The 24,324-nt window shown below is 38.5% G+C and overlaps 1 protein-coding gene across 1 annotated transcript in view; it reads right to left on the bottom strand.

Moving 5' to 3' along the window:
* LOC108671019 (spondin-2) overlaps positions 1-24,028 on the bottom strand; it is a 28,126-nt gene extending 4,098 nt beyond the window's left edge. The window contains exons 1-5 of the mRNA XM_018158505.2: positions 23,400-24,028; positions 2,366-2,577; positions 1,539-1,643; positions 809-988; positions 168-480 (exon numbers count right to left, since the gene is read on the bottom strand). Coding sequence (XP_018013994.1) covers positions 168-480; positions 809-988; positions 1,539-1,643; positions 2,366-2,577; positions 23,400-23,595 — 1,006 coding nt within the window. The 5' untranslated portion in view covers positions 23,596-24,028. The remainder of the gene's footprint in view (positions 1-167; positions 481-808; positions 989-1,538; positions 1,644-2,365; positions 2,578-23,399) is intronic.
* Positions 24,029-24,324: the final 296 nt, after the last annotated feature.

Genomic DNA, 24,324 nt, shown 5'->3' with positions numbered 1-24,324 from the left:
CAATTCAGGTTTCCGATACTTTTCTTTCGGGTCTTAGTAGAATTAAAAGTTATTACCGTCGAATTTAATGAATTTAACGTTAATTAACGACAGTTAATATTATTTTGCGTTAGGCATGCAAATTAAAACGGCTGAGAAGAATGGCAAACAACTGTAGTCTCACTTACGTGTTGCCATCTTCCTGCCTCGCCTGTTTTTCTTATATCTTCTCTTGGAGATTTTGTTCATAATGTTGTTGATGAGGGCATGCTTAGAAGACCCGGGGCCAACGGACGCGGCAGACACTGCTGCAGGGAGCACGTCGTTACTCACAACAAAGTCATCTTCGTAGCGCGGGTGAGGTCGGCGAGCAGCGGCCGCTACAGCGCCTCCGCCTTGCTCTACCGCGTAGGTTGTGCGGTCACCTGACGTCTGGTGGTAGACTTGTCGTACGGGCGACGGCGACGCGTCGAACTCACGCGCCAGTTCGTACTCACGTACCTGTAACGTGGAGATATTTTGCATTAGCTTTACATTTTGTTTTCTTTCGTTGTTTAAGAGTCAATCCTGCATAATATATTATATACTTGTTCTTCATTTAAATTTTCGACTACGTAACGCAAGTGTAAAGAATTCGTGTTTAATGGTCATTATGGTGGCATAAACGAAAAAGTCTTAGTGAACACTAAACACCTCTTGGTGTCATTTAGAGCATATGGATCAGAAAGAGGAGAACTTACCCGTCAGTAAAAATTACTATTATTAAAAATTTTTCATGATCTTTTGACTGATTTTTTATAGATCAACAACTCTGTACGGAGGTCCTAACCTTGACGAACTGGAAGGTAGCGATGGGTGGATGCTGCAGACGGTCGGGGTAGAAGAATGAGTTGGCGGGATGGTCGGGGCTCTGAGCGGTGATGCGACTCACGGGCTGCTGGGGGATGGTCGGCCAGTTGGGGGATGTAAATGTGAAGCCGTTGTCCGATCCTGCGTCCATGGGATCCACCTGTACCGACGCCAATTATTTGATACAAATTTTCGATAGCACAATAATTTATGTATAGTATTGTTGTTAAATTTGCGTTCCGTTCGTCTGCACAACGAGTCTTTCAGTCAGCATTTCTCAAACAGAATTCTTGATCGTGCATTTTTTAAATTCTTNCTTCCTGCCTCTAAGAAATTTCCATGCGAGAAGAAATTTGCCTCTAAGAAATTTTCCATGCGAGAACAAACCTTAAATTGGCATAAATTTAATATTGTCGATAACAACACATAAATAACGTTAAAGTTAAAATCACGTGGCTATTATAGGATAACTACAAGGAATAACGTTGCGGAGAATTTCTCACGTCCCGTTTTTATTCTAGAAAAAGACTAGTCGCCCTTTTATAATCATCATTAACGACTAATGATTGAGTCCAACTATGAATAAAGCACTGAATCAAATTGCGCAAATTCTGTATTTTAAAAATTTCGTATCTTAAAAAATTTATTGTTCTAAAATTTACCGGTGATATTTATTTATTTCCTTAAATAAACTTATTATCTGAACTCGCCTCCAAGATAACAGACTCCAGCCACAAGCCCTCGACGCAGAGGTTGAAGGACTCCACGCCGATGAACCAGTCGGGGGAGGGCACAACTCGGGCCACCAGCGACACCTACCGCCATAAATAATTCAAACCCCACGATTCTCCATAGGAAAAGTTATTGCCAATTATTACCCTGTTCACAATAAGCATCATCAGTAACAAGCACTCGTGAAACAAAATACACTGACAACCAAGAAAAATTTTATAGACCGTCAAACTCCACCACTATTCCTTTCAAATATTATTGTCGATTCTCATCTCAGTTTGAAAAAGGTAAACCAAAAACATTCACATGTGAGACAGACAAACTATGAATTCTCAGAAAGGGTAGATGGTCCTGAACCCTGATGTATGTTAGGTTGGCGACATCCGATTTCCCAGTAACATTAGACGAATAAAATGTCCAGTAATTCCTCCATCTCATTTGTGAAATACACACACGAATATCTCTATCAAACATGATAATGATGTGTGATTCAGTACTTCTACTGAAATTGTTATGACTTTGATTCTCAAAATTAACGCAATATCGATCGATGGTCCTCACGAGACCTTGGATAAATAACAATGGTGTGACTCTTTTAAAGTTGCGATTCCCAATACTTATTTGAGTATATGCTCAAATTTTTTATCGTATTCGTAAAAAACGAGTGTGAGTGATTGGTGACTATAATAAAATGTTCATCCGTGCATAACAACTCTGAGTCAGAGTGATAAGTAACCAGTTATGAAAGCCCCAGAATAAAATTATACGAACTCCTTGTGCACGTCTAATGAGAACGAAAACTAACCAATGAATGGTTTCCGTCGATGAAGAACTCAGCCTCGCTCTGCCCTGTCCCTTCTGTGATGGGCGGCGCATTGAACTCATCGAAGACGCCGCCTTCGCCCTGACTCTCCTGGTCCAGCAGGTTGGTGTCCCCTTGCTCAGCGAATATTTTCAGGCCCGGGGACACCTTGGCGCCCACCTTGAAAAGCTCGTAGCTGCTGTTGTGCGACCGGCCTGTGAACAAACGGACAATAACAAATATAATCTGTTACTGTTTCTGATACATATGATCAGCGACCGAATATGTTATAATACAATCCGTGACAGTTTCTGATAATTGTATGATGATCTAACACTTCCAATAATCTTGATGTTTCTGATGCAGAGAATCGGATTTTGTTATTTAGTAACTATGATCAGTGACTGTCTCAAAAAAATATAATAAATATTAGGCATCCCTGATGAATAATTATTCGTAGTTATAGAAAATCAATTATATAATCACCATAGTAATCACCTATACAAATCATCATCATTGAATAATAATTCATGTGCTTATGTAAATGTATCATTTTTAGTAACTTTGGAGGAATTTATGATCAAAATTTCAATTTGGACCACCATAATGAATCTGTTCTTAGCATTCCGCTGAATAAAAACTTTGTTGAATCTTCCTAGCTGGTCCACATACATTTTCTGCTATAGTCACTGCAGCCACGGAGAAGCGGGTCTGTTTCAATTGTTTGGAGGCATGCCTCTGGCAAATATCGCTTATAGGCTATCCTTGATTGTCTGCATGAAGAGGTATTTTTATCACGCTCAAGACATTGATCATAGTGCCTCTTTACCTAAGCATTCTCTGAAACCTGAAATTCTTAATCATTCAGAACGCAGGACTTTCATTGATACTACTCAATTAACGCTTGCCTTGCAAAATTAATGTTACATTCACATCAGGCTTTGGCCAACAAAAGATTATTCACCATATTTTAATTCAAGACTGAAATGAAAAATTTTCGTTCCTCTCTGCTTAATACGAATTTCGATGTCTTATATATCGCTGCATTATTTCAATCGCTTTTATCGTTCTCGAGTTCGGTGATGCATTAAATGCAGAATACATGCATTTCCTCTCATGCAGATGACGGGTTTCCCCACCGTTGTTTCTTCGTGCTTTGCGAAACAAGAAACGGTTTTATTAAGATTGCATAAAATAACGGTACCTTCTCTTTAATTACTTATAAATTATTTTTTTTTGCTTAAAAACTTATGCGTCATAGCCTGAACTATACAAACTCTTACAGGGAAATTTTTTTCACAAAACGAAACCCAATAAGATTGGGATTGGTAGAGTAACGCTCCAACGAATACTTTCTGGACCAAACAAATGAAGTTCTGAACGATAAATTTGTCAATGCTCATCGGTAAAAGGCATAAAACACAATAGTGTAAAATATTTCCAACGCCTGAGTCCTGAGGAATCAGTTTAGCTTTCAAAAAAAAAAAAACAGAAGCCGAACAAGTGAGCTGGGTTGTGAGGCGAGACGACAAATTCGTCGCTGACTCACGACCGAGTAGAGGACAACTGGCATCCGAAGACAACTTAGTGCATTTCATCGATTACTTCACCTCTTAAAATATCACCAAGCAGGAAAACCCGGACACTATAGAAGTCTGCATAGAAGGCTTTGTTGTTTTAACACTTGTCATGGTTTTGTAAAACTTGTACAGGAAGCTAAGAGTCACTGTTTTTTAGAGCGCAGATCAGCACATGAAGCTCGTAAAAAGTAACGTAACATGACACATCCAAGCAATAACTCCGGGACGACACGCCAAACTTTGGCATCTGAGATGCGATCTTCGGAGGTGAGGGCACGAAGCGTCAGCAACACAATGGTGACCGCGACGAATTTATTAGCAGTACGTCGCTCCAAGCAAACCTGTGTAAGCCTCACCCATGATCTTGCCTTGTAAGGAATGTGATATTATATTTCAACCAAATAGATTAGACGTCCTATTGTTGCATTAAATTAAAATTTTCATAGAAAAAAATGTGTCAAGAGACACGAATTTGTCCATCAATCCGGTAGAGCGTAAGCAATTTCTACCGCAATTTGTCCTATTCTACACAATTGAAATATTGTATTCAATTTTTCATGTCGCTTTCTTTTATATATTGCAATATCCCAGAATTTAGTTTTGGGTGCACTTACAGAGCAATCCCCGCTCCCAGCTGAATCTCGCAGCTGAAATAGCGAATTCTCGGACATCGAGACTGACTTCCAATGCATTCACGACAAGCTGGCGAGGTCTTAAAATACTTTGAAGTGAGTAAATAATGAAAAATGTATGATCTGCTTTCATATTATCAATATATTTTCATCATCCTAACCTGAATGCTGTATTGAACTAATTGAAATTCACTACTTCTAACATTAATGAATAGTTCATTTGTGTTTGAATTTTCAATCAAATGTTCTTTATATGAAAATTCCATTAATGAACTATTCATTACATTCGCCGTAATGAAAATTAAACTCATTATTTTCACTCGAGGCTTTTGTTCCTAAGCAACAGTACGGCCCACTATAAGCAGCAGCTGGCATCATTGTTTTGCGGATAATCAGGCCCCTAAACCCGAGACTTCGTCTAGTCTTATCTAATAGAGTAAATGAATGGATATTTCCGGGTGTATGTAGAGCAGCAGCGACAGCAAAATCAATGTTGATAGCTGGCTGACCCTCGCTGGCCAGCTTGCTGACCTTTGCTCAGTCTGATAACGTATAATGAAGGCCTTGTGTTGAATATAATTTGAATCAAATGAAACGGGCTGTTCCAATGTCCCGCAAGAATTGGGAACTAGATTTTTTAAATATCCTTGCAAAATATATGTATCTGTTTTACGCAAGCATTTTGACTGGTAATCTTTGAGATAATTTAGGCACTACTGGTTTATTCAAATACATGCAGTTTGTCGTAGATCTAACGAATACTAATTAAATCACCCAACATACCGCTTCGCCACTACCACTGAGCGTTTCACCTTATGAATCCTTTTATTACCCTAAATTATACAAATGATTTGCAATTCTATGCTTTAATCTTTAATATTCAATTGAATGACATATTTTTCACAAATCTTTGAAAATGTAGTTGAATTAAGTGTGATAAATGGTTGTGTTTTGCAAAAGAAGTCTTAAATATTAATTCACTAATATATTTAGAAAGCACGCCAGACTTCCTTAGTGTAAGTCTCAGAGTTAAAATTGTCATTGAAGACATCACTGAACCCACTTGAGTTATTGAGGATATCACTGAACCCACTTGAGTTATTGAGGACATCACTGAACCCACTTGAGTTATTGAGGACATCACTGAACCCACTTGAGTTATTGAGGACATCACTGAACCCTCTTGAGTTATTGAGGACATCACTGAACCCTCTTGAGTTCAACCTCGCTGATACCGCTGCTCTTAGCTCCAATGTTCAGTGCCTGCGCCGCTGCATTTTAGAATGCATGTGGAAGCAGCAAATGCATTTGACGCCCAGATGAGCTTTACGATAGGAAATCCTACATTTAAATTTGACGCTTAATTTTGAGAAGACGTTTGCGCTCGCGCAGATTAAGTCTGTTTTATCTGATTATTTATTTATATAAATGCGGAGGGAGGGTTTGTATACCTATTGATGAATCTTGAATAGGCAATTGACTATTTGTGTCTCAGTTGTGGCTTATAAAAGTGAGTGCACATCAATTCGATTAGTTGCAGCCCGATTACAAAAAACTGCACTGTGTAAAAATGCAGGGCAAACTGTGCTATTAAATTAATTACCTTGACCGCAGCAGGAAAGTCTTTAAAGAAGTAGTGCATGATCTTCGTAGATTTTAAATTGTGTTCGCTCGTCGTCGTGTTAATTGGGCATTTCTTCAAGGCCAAGCATCGACAAAATTTTTAAAATAATTTATAACTTACTCGTACCAAATTTTTAAACTGAGTTATGAATCTAACGGATCTCGTTGAATGATTTAATTAACAGACTTAGGGTATCCTTTCTTCATATTTTTCTTCGTAAATATCTATTTTATACACTAAGCTGTACGTATATACTTAAATATTATCTAAGCTGTACGTAATAATATTTCTGAGCAGCTGGATTTATGGCACTATACGAAGCTTCTCCCGCAATGACAATAACAAAACTCGTCCAGGCAATAATAAGAGAAGGTGAAGCGGTCAGTTCTGCCTGCATCTTATATACTTCTGCATTTTCAGACGATTAATGATGACAGCGCCTAAGCAGGGGGACGACTTGTGTGGCTACCCGATATAATTCATAGATTACGCAGGCCTCCAAACCTGTCATATTTTACATTATCACGTAGCCAATCGCGGTGATTCATGGATTATGCCCGAGCCTCCAAATTAAGCTCCTATTTTATTATTTATTATTATCACAAAACCACTCACCGTTATTCGCTAGCCTCCAAACCTGTCATATTTTACATTATCACGTAGCCAATAGCGGTGATTCATGAATTATGCCCGAGCCTCCAAAGCTCCTATTTTATTATTTATTATTATCACAAACCACCCACCGTTATTCCCTAGCATCCAAACCTCCGATATGAAATATTACGCCAAGGTCATCAAGAAATTCTATAGCTTATTAATGCTGAGTTTCAAGTGGCTACCCACGAAGATGTCCAGCCACTCGACGTACCTTTCCCATTTTAGACATTGTCATGGCCGAGCGTCTGTACCATGTAGGACCACGTCAAAGATTGTCACCATGTCAGACCAGGTCAAAGATTGTCAACATGCCAGACCAGGTCAAAGATTGTCACCATATCAGTCCTGGTCAAAGATCCCAATCCCAAAGATCCCATGGTCCCAATCTTTGACCAGGACCATATCAGTCCTGGTCAAAGATCCCAATCCCAAAGATCCCATGGTCCCAATCTTTGACCAGAAACATGTCAGTCCTGGTCAAAGATTGTGTTCATGTCAGTCCGGGTCAAAGATTGTCTCCATGTCAGTCCTGGTCAAAGATTGTCTCCATGTCAGTCCTGATCAAAGAGTGTCATCATGTCAGTCCTGGTAAAAGATTGTCACCATGTCAGTCCTGGTCAAAGATTGTTACCGCGTAAACGCCGGCCCTGCAGCAACACATGCATTCCGTGTACATGCAATATTTTGTCTCAAGCTATTTGCATCAAATCTCTTAAATGACGATTTGCGATCTTACTAATTTATTTCATCGTTCTAAAAGTTTTTTGGTTGAAAAAAGCGCATGAGTTAATGGTAAAAAAATTGCTCATTACGATAGTGCATATTACAGCTCAATTTTCATCTATAGTGAGTCGGTATAGCTGACGATCATGTTTAGCATAGAATTTCGTAATTTAAGATCTATCGCATAAACTTTTTCTTTGGTGTAATAGAGTTCTTGCGTAAGGTGCTGACAATTACAATATAAATTTTAATAATCGAACCAACACAACATAAAAATACATAAAGTTAACATTTCCTGGGCTAAACAGGTACTGACCTGATTATTAACGCTCTACAAAGGTTTATTTTTTCCTACTTAAATCAGAAAATCCATCTGCATATTTTTTCTACTGCAAAACTGCGACTTTATTACTGCTTCACTCTGAGCTACTGTTTCCATAGTCCACTGCGGTAATTCGCATTTGCGATCGCCGAAGTTCGACTGCACTTCTAGAATCGAAATATATTTTCCGATACTAAGTCCTCACAGCAGGCGACCGTGATCGCGGACAACTCACAACGAGTCGTAAGATCGCTATATTTATCACGCATCTTTGAGCTCAGTGGTAACTTCCTGGTGGTCTACCGAGGTATTCAGGTAGCATATGGCTTGGTTACGTCACTGCCAACCCTAACTGGTATTCTACCGCCCGTACAACTGATATCGCAATGTGGTACTGCACACATCCAAGGATAATAAGCGACAAGGTCATTCGTGGGATGAGCGGAACGACCTTCGATGGTGTGTATAACGGAGCTCCCTTAAGCCATTTTAACTCGCGGTTGACCTTTGTTGTCTGAAGAATTTGACATCCAATCGCTTAGTAAACAACCGCTCCGCCTGTTCTCTCTTTTCTATTAAAGTCCAAGACGGCCACAATCACGCGTTTTCGTTCTATCACCCGCATCGTGCTTGTCAATTAATGCTTGGTCCGAAGAATGGTTGAGCTAATTTGTGTAGATAAATAATTTTCACAATCACGGCGCTGAATAATTTTCACAATCACGGTTTAACGGGCCATATATTGGCCTCGTTTTGTGTAAAAAGTTTCAAGCCGCGCACTCCTCGAAAGACGACTGCAGAGGAAAATGTACAAGCCGAACTGTCTTCGGATGTAATCTGATTCCAGTAGGCAACGACTTCATCATTACCATTGTTGTGTCACTCATTGCTGTATTTACGTTCTACGTTATCTGGAACTGCTAAGTGCAATTGATTTTGCAATTGTTCAAGTAATTATCGCAAGCCTCTTATGTAAACGTAGGCCTGAACTTCATCGTTAATTGGTTGTTTCAATCTTCCACGAACTTATATAGGGCCCGCTGGCAGAGACCTCGAAAGGTTTAGATGTAGTATTTAGTTTCCTGCTACAATAACGGCTCTTAACTACAGGCATTTCTCCTGGCCCCATTCCCTGAGTGTATAGTTGTCGTTGATATAGTTGTATATTTTGAATATTTATGAAAACACTGTAGCCACTGGTAGCGAAGCTCCAACCTCCTGAATTTCTACCACTTGTGATTTTGCTATCAAGTAAATTTGAATAAAATTATCTTCGGTCATAACTTCATATTTTATCTCGTAGAAACACTGGTGTCGCAATAAGCTGGAAATTTTAAGTGCTTTAAAGAGAAACTTTGGATTTTGCTATTAAGTAAATTTAAATAAAATTATCTTCGGTCATAACTTCATATTTAATCCCGTAGAAACACTGGTGTCGCAATAACCTGGAAATTTTAAGTGCTTTAAAGAGACGCGTTGCTCATACAGTTGGCTCATTCATTAACTTTTTTTGCAAAAGGCCATGGGCCTATTTCTTCATACCGACACTTCTATTCTAATCCACGTCATATGACTTACACACAAGAATTTTGCAGCTTTGATATTAGAAGCAAGATTTGAATATCTGATCATAGGCTTTTTAAGTTGCGTTGACTATACCTATAAATATCGTTGTATTTAAGCAGCATTAACTGTCTGAGCTTTATCTTGGAGGCTGTGGGGGGCTGTTCGATAAAACGTACGCTGCTTCTCATGTTACGCGCTGGCAAAAAATTGAGCTAGTCTCTGCCTGTTGCCTTGAATAATGTAAATAGCAGTTCAGGGTATTAAAAATTAAAAATGAATTTGATTGAATATAGCTGGATTATAGCTGTACCATGATCTGTCATCACAGCAGGCCTGTGGTTTTACAGGAACCTTCAAGCGTCAAACGTGATTCATTGTTTACTGTTAGAGGACTTTTGCGTTGAGATGAATCAAGGCTTTGCGAATTTTTTTTTATTTCAAGATCAGTTGTGGCTAGATTCTCAATAACAATCATCATGAACGATAACATAGTAAGTTGGCATGAATATGTCCCTGAGCAGCAATTTATTATAACTAATAATGGAAATAAATATAATTCCGAATGTTTTTATCTGAAATCTAACATATAATTTCTGAATATTACACATATATGGTTATGCCTGAACCTTCATCCGCCCATCTATTCATGCCTGGTCCGCTTTACAACTGTTAAACTGTTAAGTTTATAACTGTATAACTTTTAAAGTTTACGTCTTCCTGCCAGTTATGAAACGAATATATTATCTTTCCATCTGCCATTTTTTACTCAATTTGTTTATAAATCAGCCGTTCCTTTGATTGGACCTCTTCTGGTCACAATAAAATGCTAAAGTTTCAATGTCTTCGTGTAGACTAGTAAAGCTATTATTACGAGAAGATCAAATCCCGAAGCGTACAGTAAAGATATGACGTTCTTTATAAAGCAAATCCTGTGTTGGCAGGAATAACTTTGCAAAAGTGTTCGCATAAATCAATGTCCTCATTAATCAGTTGCTTGTTTATAGACTAGTGACCACATTAATCATTTGCTGGTTGCATTAATGTGGCATTAACCATTTACTGGTTGCATTATTTAGTTGTTCGCTGAATGACCTCTTCGATCAGTTGTTCGTTCAGTGGCCTCATTAATCAGCTGTTTAAATTGCACAGTTGTCTCGTTAATCAGCTGTTTGCACAGTTGCCTCGTTAATCAGTTGTTCGCTCATGCAGTGGCCTCATTAATCATTTGCTGGTTCATGTGTGCCTCATCAATCAGTTGTTCGCTTAGTTGCATCATTAATCAGAAGTTTGTGCAATTGCCTCGGTAATCAGTTCTTTCCTCGTTAATAAGTTCTTGCCTCGTTAATCAGTTCTTGCCTCTTAATCAGTCTTTCCTCGTTAATAAGTTCTTGCCTCGTTAATCAGTTCTTGCCTCGTTAATCAGTTCTTGCCTCATTAATCAGTTCTTGCCTCGTTAATCAGTTCTTGCCTCATTAATCAGTTCTTGCCTCATTAATCAGTTCTTGCCTCGTTAATCAGTTTTTGCCTCATTAATCAGTTCTTTGCCCCTTGCTCAAGTCGCTTAATTTTTTTCGGCGCCTGATGCTCCCGATATGAATATATTATGCATTTCCATTGCGACTTGAAGCTCATTCATGAAACCTAATCTTGATAATATAAAAAACTGATCTATGCATATACTGCTCGTCTGGATTACCTTGTAAGCGATCCTACCGGGTGACTAAAAAATGGTGTTTGAAGAATGATAATGATTTCCCCACACAGTTCAGTCTGCTTCATGAGCATAATAAGCAATGAAGGTATACATATTAATACAACATCTGTCATAATAAGGTTTGGAATATAATGTTTTATGTCTCAAAACTGTAATCATGGTCATCCGCTTTAATCTCATGATATTGTTTTGTTTAAATCTGTCCTGTTTCTTAAATTTATGTGTAAATTGGGCTTCCCTGCCTCTGTAGCTAGGCAAGATTTGTGTACCGGGTTGGTAACCTGCGAGAGTTGCCACCGTGACTGTACATTGCCCTTGTATAGTCAGAAATGTATAGTCCTTTATTGCCCTTGTATAGTCAGAAATGTATAGTCATGAATTGCCCTTGTATAGTCAGAAATGTATAGTCATGTATTGCCATTGTATAGTTAGAAATGTGTAGTCATGTATTGTCCTTGTATAGTCAGGAATGTAAAGTCATATATTGCCCTTGTATAGTCAGAAATGTATATTCATGTATTGCCCTTGTATAGTCAGAAATTTATAGTCATGTATTGCCCTTGTATAGTCAGAAATGTATAGTCATGAATTTCCCTTGTATAGTCAGAAATGTATAGTCATGTATTGCCCATAGATAGTCACAAATGTATAGTCATGTATTGCCCTTGTATAGTCAGAAATGTATAGTCATGTATTGCCTTGTATGGTCACAAATGTATAGTCATTAATTGCCCTTGCATAGTCAGAAATGTATAGGCATGTATTGCCCTTGTATAGTCATAAATTTTCAGGTTGCCTATAAGCACCACAAAAGGTACAACTTTCGTGGCCCTGAAAACCAGTAAACTGCACGTGCTTCGTTGTAACTCTGAGTATAACCATGAGTTTTCAACAAATAAAAATTGAATTTGGTTTTAGCTAAACTTGTCTCCCAAATACAAATCTAGATGCATTACTGCGCTCAATCCTAGTGATTTATCCTACAATGCATGTTTTGACCGAATTTTTAATGTGCATATTAATTTTCGAACAGGCAACAGTGATTTATATAATAAAATACAAATCGTAATAAAAAGTTATTGAAGGTATCAAATTCGACTCAAACAAACCAAAGTATTCGATCCAAAAATCTTAATCGATAATTTTTCATGTCGTTGGTTGTTCATTCTCAAGTACGTTAAGAATCATTCCTGTGAAAGATATTCTATTATTTAAATAATATTTGATACGTGATATGCGAATATTTGAATGATATGAATGATATTCTCGTAAATAAAATGGCACGCAAATACAATTTCTTCATACGAAAGTGTTCAACGTTTTTTTTGTCTTGAACCATTTATCATCGTAACATTACCTGATATATTATTTGCCATAACGATTATCTGTCCGATTAAATGTGTAAGTGTTTGCAACATTACGTTATGCAAAACATATCTGACATTTATTTATATATAACATATGCAATTTAAAATACATGTTTAATTAAAATTTACAATTAATATCTTCATGTCTCTTTCGCACAGCAATTTAAGGTGGTTGAATCAACACTATTATTTTAGTAATCTGTAAAGTATTAACGCTTGGGGGAAAAATTTCGTGGTACTTGCAAGTAAGAATATGAGAAACTACATTTTTTTGAATTACGACAAGTAAGCTAGTTTATTTCATTTACGCATAAAAACGTGAAGGCATTTATTTTTCATTGTAAATTTATTGTTAAATTCTGTAGTCGCATGACCAGGATATTTAATTACAACACTTCTCTTTAACTTCACTTCTTGTTTGTCTGTCTGTCTGCTACAAATCTTGTAATCGAAATTTAACACACATGTACTTATCCTATCGATCTGAAATTTTGCATACTTGTTTAAAGTTGGAGACAATGCATGAATCAAATGTCAAAACAAATGATTTTAAAAGTAAAAAAATTTTTTTTTCAATATTAAATAAATTGAAAAAATAATTTTGTCAGCTACAAATCTTATAACTGATATTTGACACACTTTTACGTGTCTAATTGATCTGAAATTTTGCAAACTTGTGTGAAATCAGAGGCAATGTTACATCTGTAAGATTGGAGATACTCGATTCTTTAGAAGTGTTGTCTTTAAAAAGTAATTTTTAAACGTATATTATTTTATAAGAAGCTTCCTTACGTCCTGCTGTTTGCACACAGAAAATTCCTATTATCGTATCCGATCCTTTGCTTCAAGTCTAAATCGAAGTCGTTAAGACGTTTAAATTCCTATTTTATAGGCAGTCAATGAAATTGGCCGGGTTCAGAGAGTCCAAAGTTTTTCAATGGAGCAAAAAGTCTCAAAAGTTGGTGAAAGTAGCAAGCTACGCGACAGCGGCAATTCGCGCCCAAACAAGTACATCGCGTGGGAGACTCGGAGGAGCGTCAGGCTGAAATGATGTGAGTCTAACATCCGATTTACCATCGTACATGGAGCGCAGAGCAAAACAAACGTCAATGTTAGGTCAGTTGCTCCTAAAGTTTGCTGTCTTTGAAGTTTTATCAATGGCTTTATAGATTAAATTAGAGGAATTTTTTCCTTATATTTTGAGCTGAGGTCAGTGCTGAAAAGTCAATTGTTTCTGGTGTTGCTGGTGCGCATGAGTCAGAAGGTAGAGCGGAATTATGTCAACCATCACTACGCAAGTGATCAATTACTATGCACAGAAGCAGCTTCACCAAGCTTTGCCAATTTTCATTACACCTGAGTTGAAACCAATATATGTGCAAATGTGCATGACTGGTTTTATATTACTTGAATTTTCAAACCAACGAATCGCACTGTTTTCTATGGTAAAAACTTGACAAGTAACACCTTGTTGAAAATTTCTTATTGTGTGAAAAATACTTTTAAATTGGTAGTGCTACTACGTACAGTGTACAAACTTTCCACTTCGAAATAGATAGCCAATCCTGAGCGCATCCATTGACTTGCATGAGATGAATGGCGACCAGTCGGCTAAAATTATCTTTAACAAAGCAGGCACTCAGCCTAGAATGCATTAGTGTTCAGCCATTGAGCGCGAGCGGGACCATGCAGCTACAGGCAACTTGGATCTTTGCTGTCATGCAGATGAGGTTCTTCCATGCATACGCGTGGGACAATCAGCAAGGGAAAACATCGGACTTTCCATGTCTGTGTGAGGTCATTTTTTCTCTTATATTCACAAGTGTCTTAGTTATACTTCGAAGGCTACTATAGAAGTTTTTACCGGAGTAGTAGACAAAATGAGGGAAATACCTGAGAAATCCACAAAATATATTTTAGTATCGTGTATATAGGTCCACTTTTTGCGGCAATTTCAGCCTCAATTGTCCAAGACAGTGATGCATAGAAATTGTGCATTGTTTCCAAAGGAATTTTAACCCATTCTCCAGTTAAAACTCCCTCCAGCTCTTTTAAATACGATGGCGGCGGGAATCGACTGCTGACATGAATGTATCCCTAAAATCAGCTGTCGATTGTACCCCCCTAAATGCAGACAATATTTCAATGAAAGCACGACTTATATAGTAGTGTACAACATGTTGAGCTTTATTTCATAAAATGAATTGTACTTCTTTTCCTCGAACTTGGCAGCACTGCTTTGGAAGTTAATGTCTCGTTAATTCGCTGAAAGTTCGTTATCATTATATTCAAGCCGATCCAGAGACCTTGTTCGATATTCACTAGATCATTTGAATAGGATTGCTTGTTATTATGTCCTCTATAACTGTTATGCTGCATTCTATTTATATTAAACTGAAAATGGTTAGTGATGATATTAAATATTCTGGAGATCCTCAAAGCTGGTAAGGTTAATTTTTCATTCGACACATTCTACAATATTTAAATTATTATTGTTTTAATTCACTCTTCCATAAAATTTCTTCTTTCTAGCCCGTCTAAAAAATAACAGATATTAGTGTATCCAAGAAAACCTCGGCCATATGCGTGATAGTTCTCTATCACAATGAATAATTGTGTGTGTAGTGGAAGTGCAATGCCATGTATCTCTTGTTTGATGGTGCAAAAATTTTTTTAATATTACAGAAAAATAATTTTCTCCAGACATCTAAAGCGCTTGAACTTATGCCTGACCTGGTGTCGCTGCAAGCGTTCCTACAGTACCTATAATACGTGGGGTCAAATCTCATTTGCGACGCTCACATATTCAGCTGCCCAAATGGCACTAGGCGCATATAATCTAAAAAAATATCTATATTTTTTTGAGGGGTGAGAGACCTCGAGTAGTCGCAACATTTACTTTCCAGTCGCAGCTCATGAGGTCAGAGTAATGATTTAGAAGTGAGACCTTTCCTTGCTGGCGACTGCAACGCGTTTCTCCTCGAAATCATTCCGTTTATTTTTCCTCGTGATAAGATAACTAAACACTTAAAGATAGTTTATGGTATTTTCAGGAACAAAAAAGTTAGAAAACTTTTTCTCGAATCAAGGCACATGTTCAAATTAATTAATTCCAACTAGTTATCTATAATGTGGAGACCACGAAGTATAATTTTAAAATTAACTATTGGAACTATTGACAGCTTTTGGCAAGTGACAAGTTAATTTGCACCTAATTTTCATTCAAATGATAATAACGATCAATCTCTCAGAAGCTAGATTTACGTATTTATGCAGTGTGTCAGTAACTTTTTTTGAAAATAAACATAAGAAACATGTAATTGCTAAATCAACACAATTTCTCTGAATTAATAGTTGTACCGTTATCACTTGACCCAAAATAGCACTCGGCCATTGATGGATTATGTTAGGATTTATCGTTGTTACCAGAATAGCAGTCAGCCATTGATGGATGATGTTTGGCGTTATCGTTGTTACCAGAATAGCAGTCAGCCATTGATGGATGATGTTGACATCCATCGATAAGAGCTGTACGAAGCATGGCTATTAACCACGGCTGCTCAGCTGATGTGTTCACTCGAGCAACAAATGCAGGCTACGCGACGCGGCTGAATGTAAGTGAGCGGCTAATGGCTGAAGCAGACGACGAGTCACGCTGTCTCGTCAACCTTCGGCTACAAGCGTACAATAATAGCTCGATATTATTCGCTACCTTTGAAGCAAACCGGTTTAATGCATTGTGTTATTTTTGATGATCTGTTCGGAATAAGTTGGACTTGGAATAATTCAACTTGATCCTATATCAGCCAAATAATTCGATCGCAGCCTGAATCGCATTAGTGCCTCGTAGGTCACATTTGAATTGTATTCGTATATATTATGTCCATTTCTATTAATATTTTCGAAAGATAATCTTCATGCATGTGAAGAGACATTCTGAGTTTAGATCATATAGTTGGTAGAGAAATTCATACGAAAAATCCTTGAAGTTTTCTGGTCACTTACTAAGAAGATTGAGAGCACTACCAAATCTCGTGTTGGTGCTCATTCACTCAACAACTACGCACAAAAACTCTATCCGCTTCTCATAAACAAGACAGCTGAAAAGCGTAAATTTTGGAGGCTCGCATTACGAAGCTTTTACATTTTATACGAGACCTAAGAGAAGGGGAATAAGCAAGAGTGCGACGTTAAATCGGGCACCCGCGATAACCGTGCGTGGGGCAGAGTGGGACGTGGGGCAGAGTGGGACGTGAGACAGAGTGGGGCGTGGGGCAAAGTGGGACGTGGGGCAGAGTGCGGCGTGGGGCAAAGTGGGACGTGGGGCAGAGTGCGGCGTGGGGCAGAGTGGGACGTGGGGCAGAGTGGGGCGTGGGGCAGAGTGGGACGTGTTGGGGCGTGGGGCAGAGTGGGGCGTGGGGCAGAGTGGGGACCTCGCGCTGTGGGACTCAGGACGGGCTCCTCCCACGCACCCCGCTGGTGCCTCTAGACACTTGGGCGCCTCGCCTTCCCCGTGCGCCTGCCTCAGCTGCCACTGACGGCTGTACTATAGCTTTACTTACAAATTATTATGATTCTTACATCAAATAACATTATATATTATCTTAAAAATATCATTATGTGCGTTTGTATCTTCTGTAAGCCTCAAAATTTGTTAAATTTCCTCACTAATAACCAGATCCGACATTGCCAGAATGTACAAGACCTTAAAAATTTCATTATGTGCTTGTGCATCTTCTGTAAGCAACATAATTTGTTAAATTTCCTCACTAATAACCAGATCCAACAGTGTTCAGCAAGTACAAGACCGACTGCGCGGCACGAGTTTGATCATAATCTACTTGATGCCGAGAGCAATGCCTTCAGCAATTTATTGTAAGCCAGACATGGCTTCTCTGCCACCAAGGACGAGGTCTCTCTTCATAATGCAGCCTTGCTTCTTCCCGGACCCTGTCCGAAATAATGACCAGCACGACCGTTACACCAGCTCAGGCGTATGGGCGTCACATCTTTGCGTTGTGTTCGTACACGCAATTTCTCGTCACGTTCCTAACTGTGTTATCAGCTTGCCGGCTTCTTGGTCCACAGAAAACACTTCCTGTATCAGTATAATTCTAGCCGCTAATTCATTTCCTATTTTTGTACAAGCACACGCGACCTAGCCTGGCGGCTGGTAATAATATGCGGAAACGATGTTAAATTAGATTCTATGTTCTGCTTCTAAGGTTGCTGGAATAATAGTAAACCATCGAGCATGTATTTGTTGATCTACAATTAAAAGGCGTTTTAAAGGAATTGATGCATTTTAGATAGGTGATGCTGGCCGTAAGTGTTATTTATTTGTAATGATTCTTTATTGAGAACAGTTTTTCGTCTGAGTTTAAAAATTCTTTGTTTTATTGTGTTGAGCACGTCATCAACTCAACTTAACATTGACTTGTTCTTAACGTTTCACCGAGTACATTTCATGAAGGTTTCGTACCTGAAAATGTGGCCTCGCCCAAACCTCAAAAAATAGTAATCACACAAATGAACATCATACGAGTGCTCTAATGTCAAAAGTAAGCACTGCGAATGCAAGATTAGTTGCTTTACGCGACAGAAGATCAGACGATTATTATTATTTTTTGTGAATATTCATTGTAATGCTTCCATCTCTAAGTTCTTCTGAGTTTAGACATGTGGGTCAGGGGCTTTCATACTTAGTTGAGCTATGGTACGGAAAAATACTCATGTTAAATCTAGCCAACAAATTTACATTCTCTTCGAATGCTTACACTCTTCGCTCGCCGAAGAGTAGCAGCTTTAGCTATATATTTCATAAGAATTCCCGTAGTCAGTATTCCAGTGAGCTAGTGAAGTAGTAAATTTACCTATGACTGAGGTGAAATTCCATAACATTTATACTCACATATTCAATCGATCATTATTAATAATTTGATATGCACGGGTCACTGCTTCTCCAGAAAACAAAGACAAGACGGTCAAAAATTATTTTCAAGGATCATCTTGGATGAGTGGCCTTGTTTTGAGCTGCCATGTGGACAGACGGTGAATCATGTTCCCAAGAATTTTTTACGACCCAAACTGGACCGCGATGCTATTGACGTTATGGCTTTATGAAGCGATTGATTTCACAGTTCAGGTATGAATAGCATTATGCACAAGAGGACGAATTTGTCCGCATGATTCGTCTCGGTTGCGGTTCCAAGAAGCGAAGGACCATCGCGCAGCAAGCACGGTGGTCCTGTATAGGAAATTCTGCAGAATCATTGTGCATAGAAACTGCCTTGTAATGGTCCGGCACCTTGCCTTTCCTTCCCATAAAATATATAATATAAGATATATTTTAGATATTTTAATACAATTTTTTTAAATAACATCAAATAATTGCTTTTCTGAATGCCGCAAGCGTTTTTATCGTGAACCTGGTGGTAATTTGCAATCTTGCCACTTAAAATACCGATTGATTGATGTCAGTTCATTTTAGTGCACGAAGGTTTTAGTGGAAAGAAAGGAAAATGTGGCAATTACAGGCAAATCCTAATTAAAATATAAATAATTTTTATTCTTCTCAGCAAGCATGATTAACACGGTACATACTTTTTTAATTATTAATAAAAAACTCACTTGTTTGTCTCTTCTAATCCCAAAACGGAAAAGCATTCAAGTGCGGGGAAATTTTGGTACTTTCCGAAGGCGTCTTTTTTTATCACAGGAAACTAAAGCTCGAAAAGATATGATGCCGGTATTGTTGTCTTTAGTGTTTTTCTCAAGACTTCGTAACATTAGTTATTTAAGCTACGTGTTCAAGCAGTGAAAAAACGTAATTGAATACAATATTTTCCACGGGACTATTTTTTATCCTTTATTTTGTTCACTATAAAATTTTTCGATTATCCCAGTACCGGGGACATTGACGACAATTTTACTGTAAACTGGCGGACAAATTATTTTAATATTTGTCTCAAAAAAGCGTCAATTATGTCGAGAATCAGTCTCTAATTATGGTCAGCTTTTATACTGAGTTTGTAAAGTTAGTCGTTTTGGGTGATTTCCACATACCAGAAATATTTTTCATTCAATATGAAAGATTAAGATATCAACACACAATTGAAATTAACCACTAAGAACAGTCTCATTTCGCAACAATTATTGAATGAAACTAGTAACATTAATCTTTTATATGACGGTTATCCAATATTGTAAATGAGAGTTATCCAAGCACGCTATCTAAAAGATTGCTATTAAGATTCAATTGCACGGTCAATATCGATATTATCCTCATGGCATGCCATTATTCGAGCGAGACCTTACGACCCGCAGGCCTTTCCATGGTTAAATTAATACATGTATTAATTCAACCATGGGCCTCATGGCATGCCATTATTCGAGCGCGACCTTACGACCCGCAGGCCTTCCCATGGTTAAATTATTACATGTATTAATTCAACCGCAGGCCTTCCCATGGTTAAATTAATACATGTATTAATTCAACCATGGGCCTTCCCATGGTTAAATTAATACATGTATTAATTCAACCATGGGCCTTCCAACGCGCGCATGCGTCGCAAAATATGCGATCAGGTTTGCCGCAGCCATGCTGCATCGCTGCCCCCACACGCTGCTATATGTTCTGCTGCTCTGCCCACACTTCTCTCCGTCAACACAATGTGCCAGCGTCGACACATTGTGCCAAGCGTCGACACATTGTGCTAGCCTCAACACAATGTGCCAAGCGTCAACATATTGTGCCAAGCGTCAACACATTGTGCTAGCGCCGACACAATGTGCCAGCATCGACACATTGTGCTAAGCGCCGACACATTGTACCAGCGTCGACATATTGTGCTAAGCGCCGACACATTGTGCCAGCCTCAACACAATGTGCCGGCCTCAACACAATGTGCCAGCCTCAACACAATGTGCCAGCCTCAACACAATGTGCCAGCCTCAACACAATGTGCCAAGCGTCAACACAATGCGCCAGCGTCGACACAATGTGCTAAGCGTCAACACATTGTGCTAGCCTCAACACTCAATGTGCCAGCATCGACACATTGTGCTAAGCGCCGACACATTGTACCAGCGTCGACATATTGTGCTAAGCGTCAACACAATGTGCCAGCCTCAACACAATGTGCCAGCCTCAACACAATGTGCCAGCCTCAACACAATGTGCCAGCCTCAACTCAATGTGCCAGCCTCAATACATTGTGCCAGCCTCAACACAATGTGCCAGCTTCGACACAATATGCCAGCCTCAACACAATGTGCCAGCTTCAACACAATATGCCAGCCTCAACACAATGTGCCAGCTTCAACACAATGTGCCAGCCTCAATACATTGTGCCAGCGTCAAAAAATCGCTCCCCAGTCAACACATTGAGCCAACACATCGCACCTTTGTCAACACAACCGCAAAAAAGTAAAAATTTTTATTTTGTTCTTCAGTTACTCTAATCATAAAGATTCCCAGTCAAAACAATGTGAACAAGTCACAACTTCCTGTTCTGGCATCGAACTATGTCTTGTTCAAAACAGGGACTCAAATTCAAGACATATGGCACCAATGTCAACATCATCTCAAACACGCAGCTGGCTCGAGCATCTCGCCAAATACAGCCACTCGCTGTCAACACGTTTTTTGCAACTCATCATGTGAGTACGACAAATTAATCAAGCGCATAAATTTCATATTGTGACGATGACAGACATATTGTTGTTTTTATTCATCACAAGTCTAGTCCTCATAATATTATCCAGGTTTGATATATTATTATGTATATATAGTTCCAAGAAAAATTGCACACTTTTAGTCGTTGAATCAACTCGTATAGGTTTGCGCTCGCTATACTTTAATAAGAGACTGTCAAGCCGTGACTCGTCCTTGCCTTCATCGCTGTCCGACGAATGAGCTTTAATTGCAATTACGGAAAGCAACTTTTTCCTGAACTTTTCTGAAGCTTTTAATTAAACTAAATGAAAATTGCGAGGATTCCAACAAGTAAGAGATTCATACAGGTTCTTGCACCGATTACTTGCTTGCATTCTGTTCTTGGAAGTGGCTATGTATATTTTTTCTTTGCGTATACATTTCAAGAATATGATTACGTGGAATTTCAATTTCTAGCATTAATATTTCTTAAATGATTCATTAAATGCGTGATGTGAACATGCAATGCGATGCAACAATTCTGAAAAGGATTCTTGAGCCGCTCATTGTAAGAAAAGTGGACTCGAATTTCATGACAATGTATATGTTATTCATACTTTTAGAATTATTATCTGTCTTGAATCATGTTTATTTTTTCATGCAGTTCTTAAAAAAATAAATTTTGTTATTCGAATCCTCTAATTTTCTAACAACTCTTGAAAAATGGTATCATGACAAGCAATCCTGCCTCCTCGGTCGACAGGGTGAGGTAATACGCAAGTGTAGCCCCTAATGCGACCCTGAGTTGTTAGAGGTAATTTCCTCGGACAAACAATGCAAGCCGAGCGACCGTTTTACTGCCAATGCATTAGTTCCACTTGAAGTCGGTGCCAATAATTGTTGAGCGTATATATCAATTAGACGTAGTTGATAGAGTAGAGCATATATCAACTGCAGGCGCATGGCAGTTACTTTTTTGTACCTATTCCGGCGCCAGGTCTAGAAATGAGTCATATCTTGGCATCAAATCATATTGAATTATTATTGGTCCAACAGTAAATTTAATCGTATCAAAAATTGACTGATAAAACGGATAAGAATAAAAATTATTGAACTCGTATGGGCTGGGAAATAGCAAACCAAAAGATGCTGGAACATAAGCCCTCCTCTGCCTTTAGCTTTCTTATCCGCTATTTGGGTCTATTTAATATAAAAAAGTCATACATGTACAAATATATAGCACAAGAAGTGTCTACAAATTGCAAACTAAAAAATCCATTGTTCATACTCTATTTTTGTAGTTCTAACTGTTATTTGTATTTTTTAGATGAAATTAATTAAATAATGTCAGTATGGTCTTATTTGTTAATTCTCCTATAATACCTGCCCTTATTCGTATTCTAATACAATGAATCGCTAAAGTGAGAGACCCTGACTCAAGCTCAGATAATGAAGATAAACTACCCGGTCTACAGGGCTATCGATGCAATTTATTGGATACGATCATGACTCAATTAGGAGATGTTTTATCTCATTATAAAAAGTGGAGCTCCGATATTATAAATTTCGACGCCTACGTACTGAAAGGGCCATTTACAGTTTATTCGTTTCTAAATTCGTCATTTTCTTCAGAGCCAACAACTCGCTAATTCAGGCTATTAAAAATTTAAACCGTCTGTAAAAAAGTAATACCCCTTCTGTTCCATGAATCGTCATTCGTCGTATTCTCGTATATGAATCACTTATAAATTTTGCTCTTAAACGACGAACCTCTGTATGCCCAGAGGAATAATTTTTTATATAGAATATTTTACAATAACCAACTAACATTTTATGAAAATTTTGACATTAGGCTGCTAAAATGAATTAAAATTACCAATAATTTGCGATCGCTGTGCAGGAAACCATACCCATGATCTAAAATTCTAAATTGATCTAAATGCAGAAAACCATACCGTGATCTTTTTATAATAACAAACTAACATTTTATAAAAATTCTAACATGAGGCTAATAAAATGTATTAAACTTACCTATAATTTGGGACCACTGTGCAGGAAACCATACCCCAGATCTAAATTGATCGAAATGCAGAAAACCATACCCATGATATTTTTATAATAACAAACTAACATTTTATAAAAATTCTAACATAACATTTTACAAAAATTCTAACATGTAAAATGAATTAAACTTACCTATAATTTGGGACCACTGTGCTGGAGGCCGCCACTCAGGGTACTGCTTGGGAAAAACTTCCCGGCTCCACATTGTGTTGAGGTAAACCCGGTAAACTGTGAGCTTATCTGGGCTGCATGACTGTGAACCAAATGAAGACTGGGACGTCAAGGTGACAACCGTCACCAACATAAGCCATCTTACGCTCGATGACATGATGACAACGGTAAATTAGCGGTAGCAAAACCCCACAGATAAATCCTACTGATATTTGTCCGTAGTGACACTTGTCACCTGAAATCAAAGACCGCAGGCACTGAGGAACGACGTTACAACAAGTAATTTTCGTTGCTCTCACTCAATCATTTTTGATCCATCTTGTTCAAAGATAACTACAGTTACACATAAGCTTTGAGTGATTACAGAGAAAACTGGTATATTTTCTGTGCCGTTGAAGAGTTCGTGCGGACACAAAAGCTCGAGCGCTCAGCAGGGCCTTGACTAACAGCGCCTCTGTCTGCCTCACGTCTGGCAAGCCTCACGAGAGAACTTCACAACAAGACTGTGCTTAGCTATACGAACTGCTGCTCTTGCTGCTGCTGCTGCTGCTGCTGGTGCTGCTGCTGCTGCTTCACAGTTCACAGCGCGACCCGCACAAACAATCTAGGAGGCTGGCGATGCTGCCGTCTGCTTATGTAGTCGAGATGGTGGGGGCAGCTCGGAGCGACTGCAGCTACGGACACATACGCCCTGGTGTCTCGCAAGCTTCATTCATGGCTACTTGCTCTTCTATTATACTTGCACGCAGTGCCTTCAGTAGATTTTTAACTTTTACCTCGCCTTCTTGTGTCAGCTCTTTTTAGACTCGAGGCACGAAGGATGACATAATTTATTTTGTTAGTTTTAACGGTATTAATTTTTTTCTGATATCATTTTGGACTAATT

Source organism: Hyalella azteca, unplaced genomic scaffold (genome assembly GCF_000764305.2).
Source record: "Hyalella azteca isolate HAZT.00-mixed unplaced genomic scaffold, Hazt_2.0.2 contig6929, whole genome shotgun sequence".
Classification (NCBI taxonomy): domain Eukaryota; kingdom Metazoa; phylum Arthropoda; class Malacostraca; order Amphipoda; family Hyalellidae; genus Hyalella; species Hyalella azteca.
The sequence above is the reverse complement of the archived record's forward strand: the minus strand, read 5'-3'. Positions and strand labels throughout refer to the sequence as shown.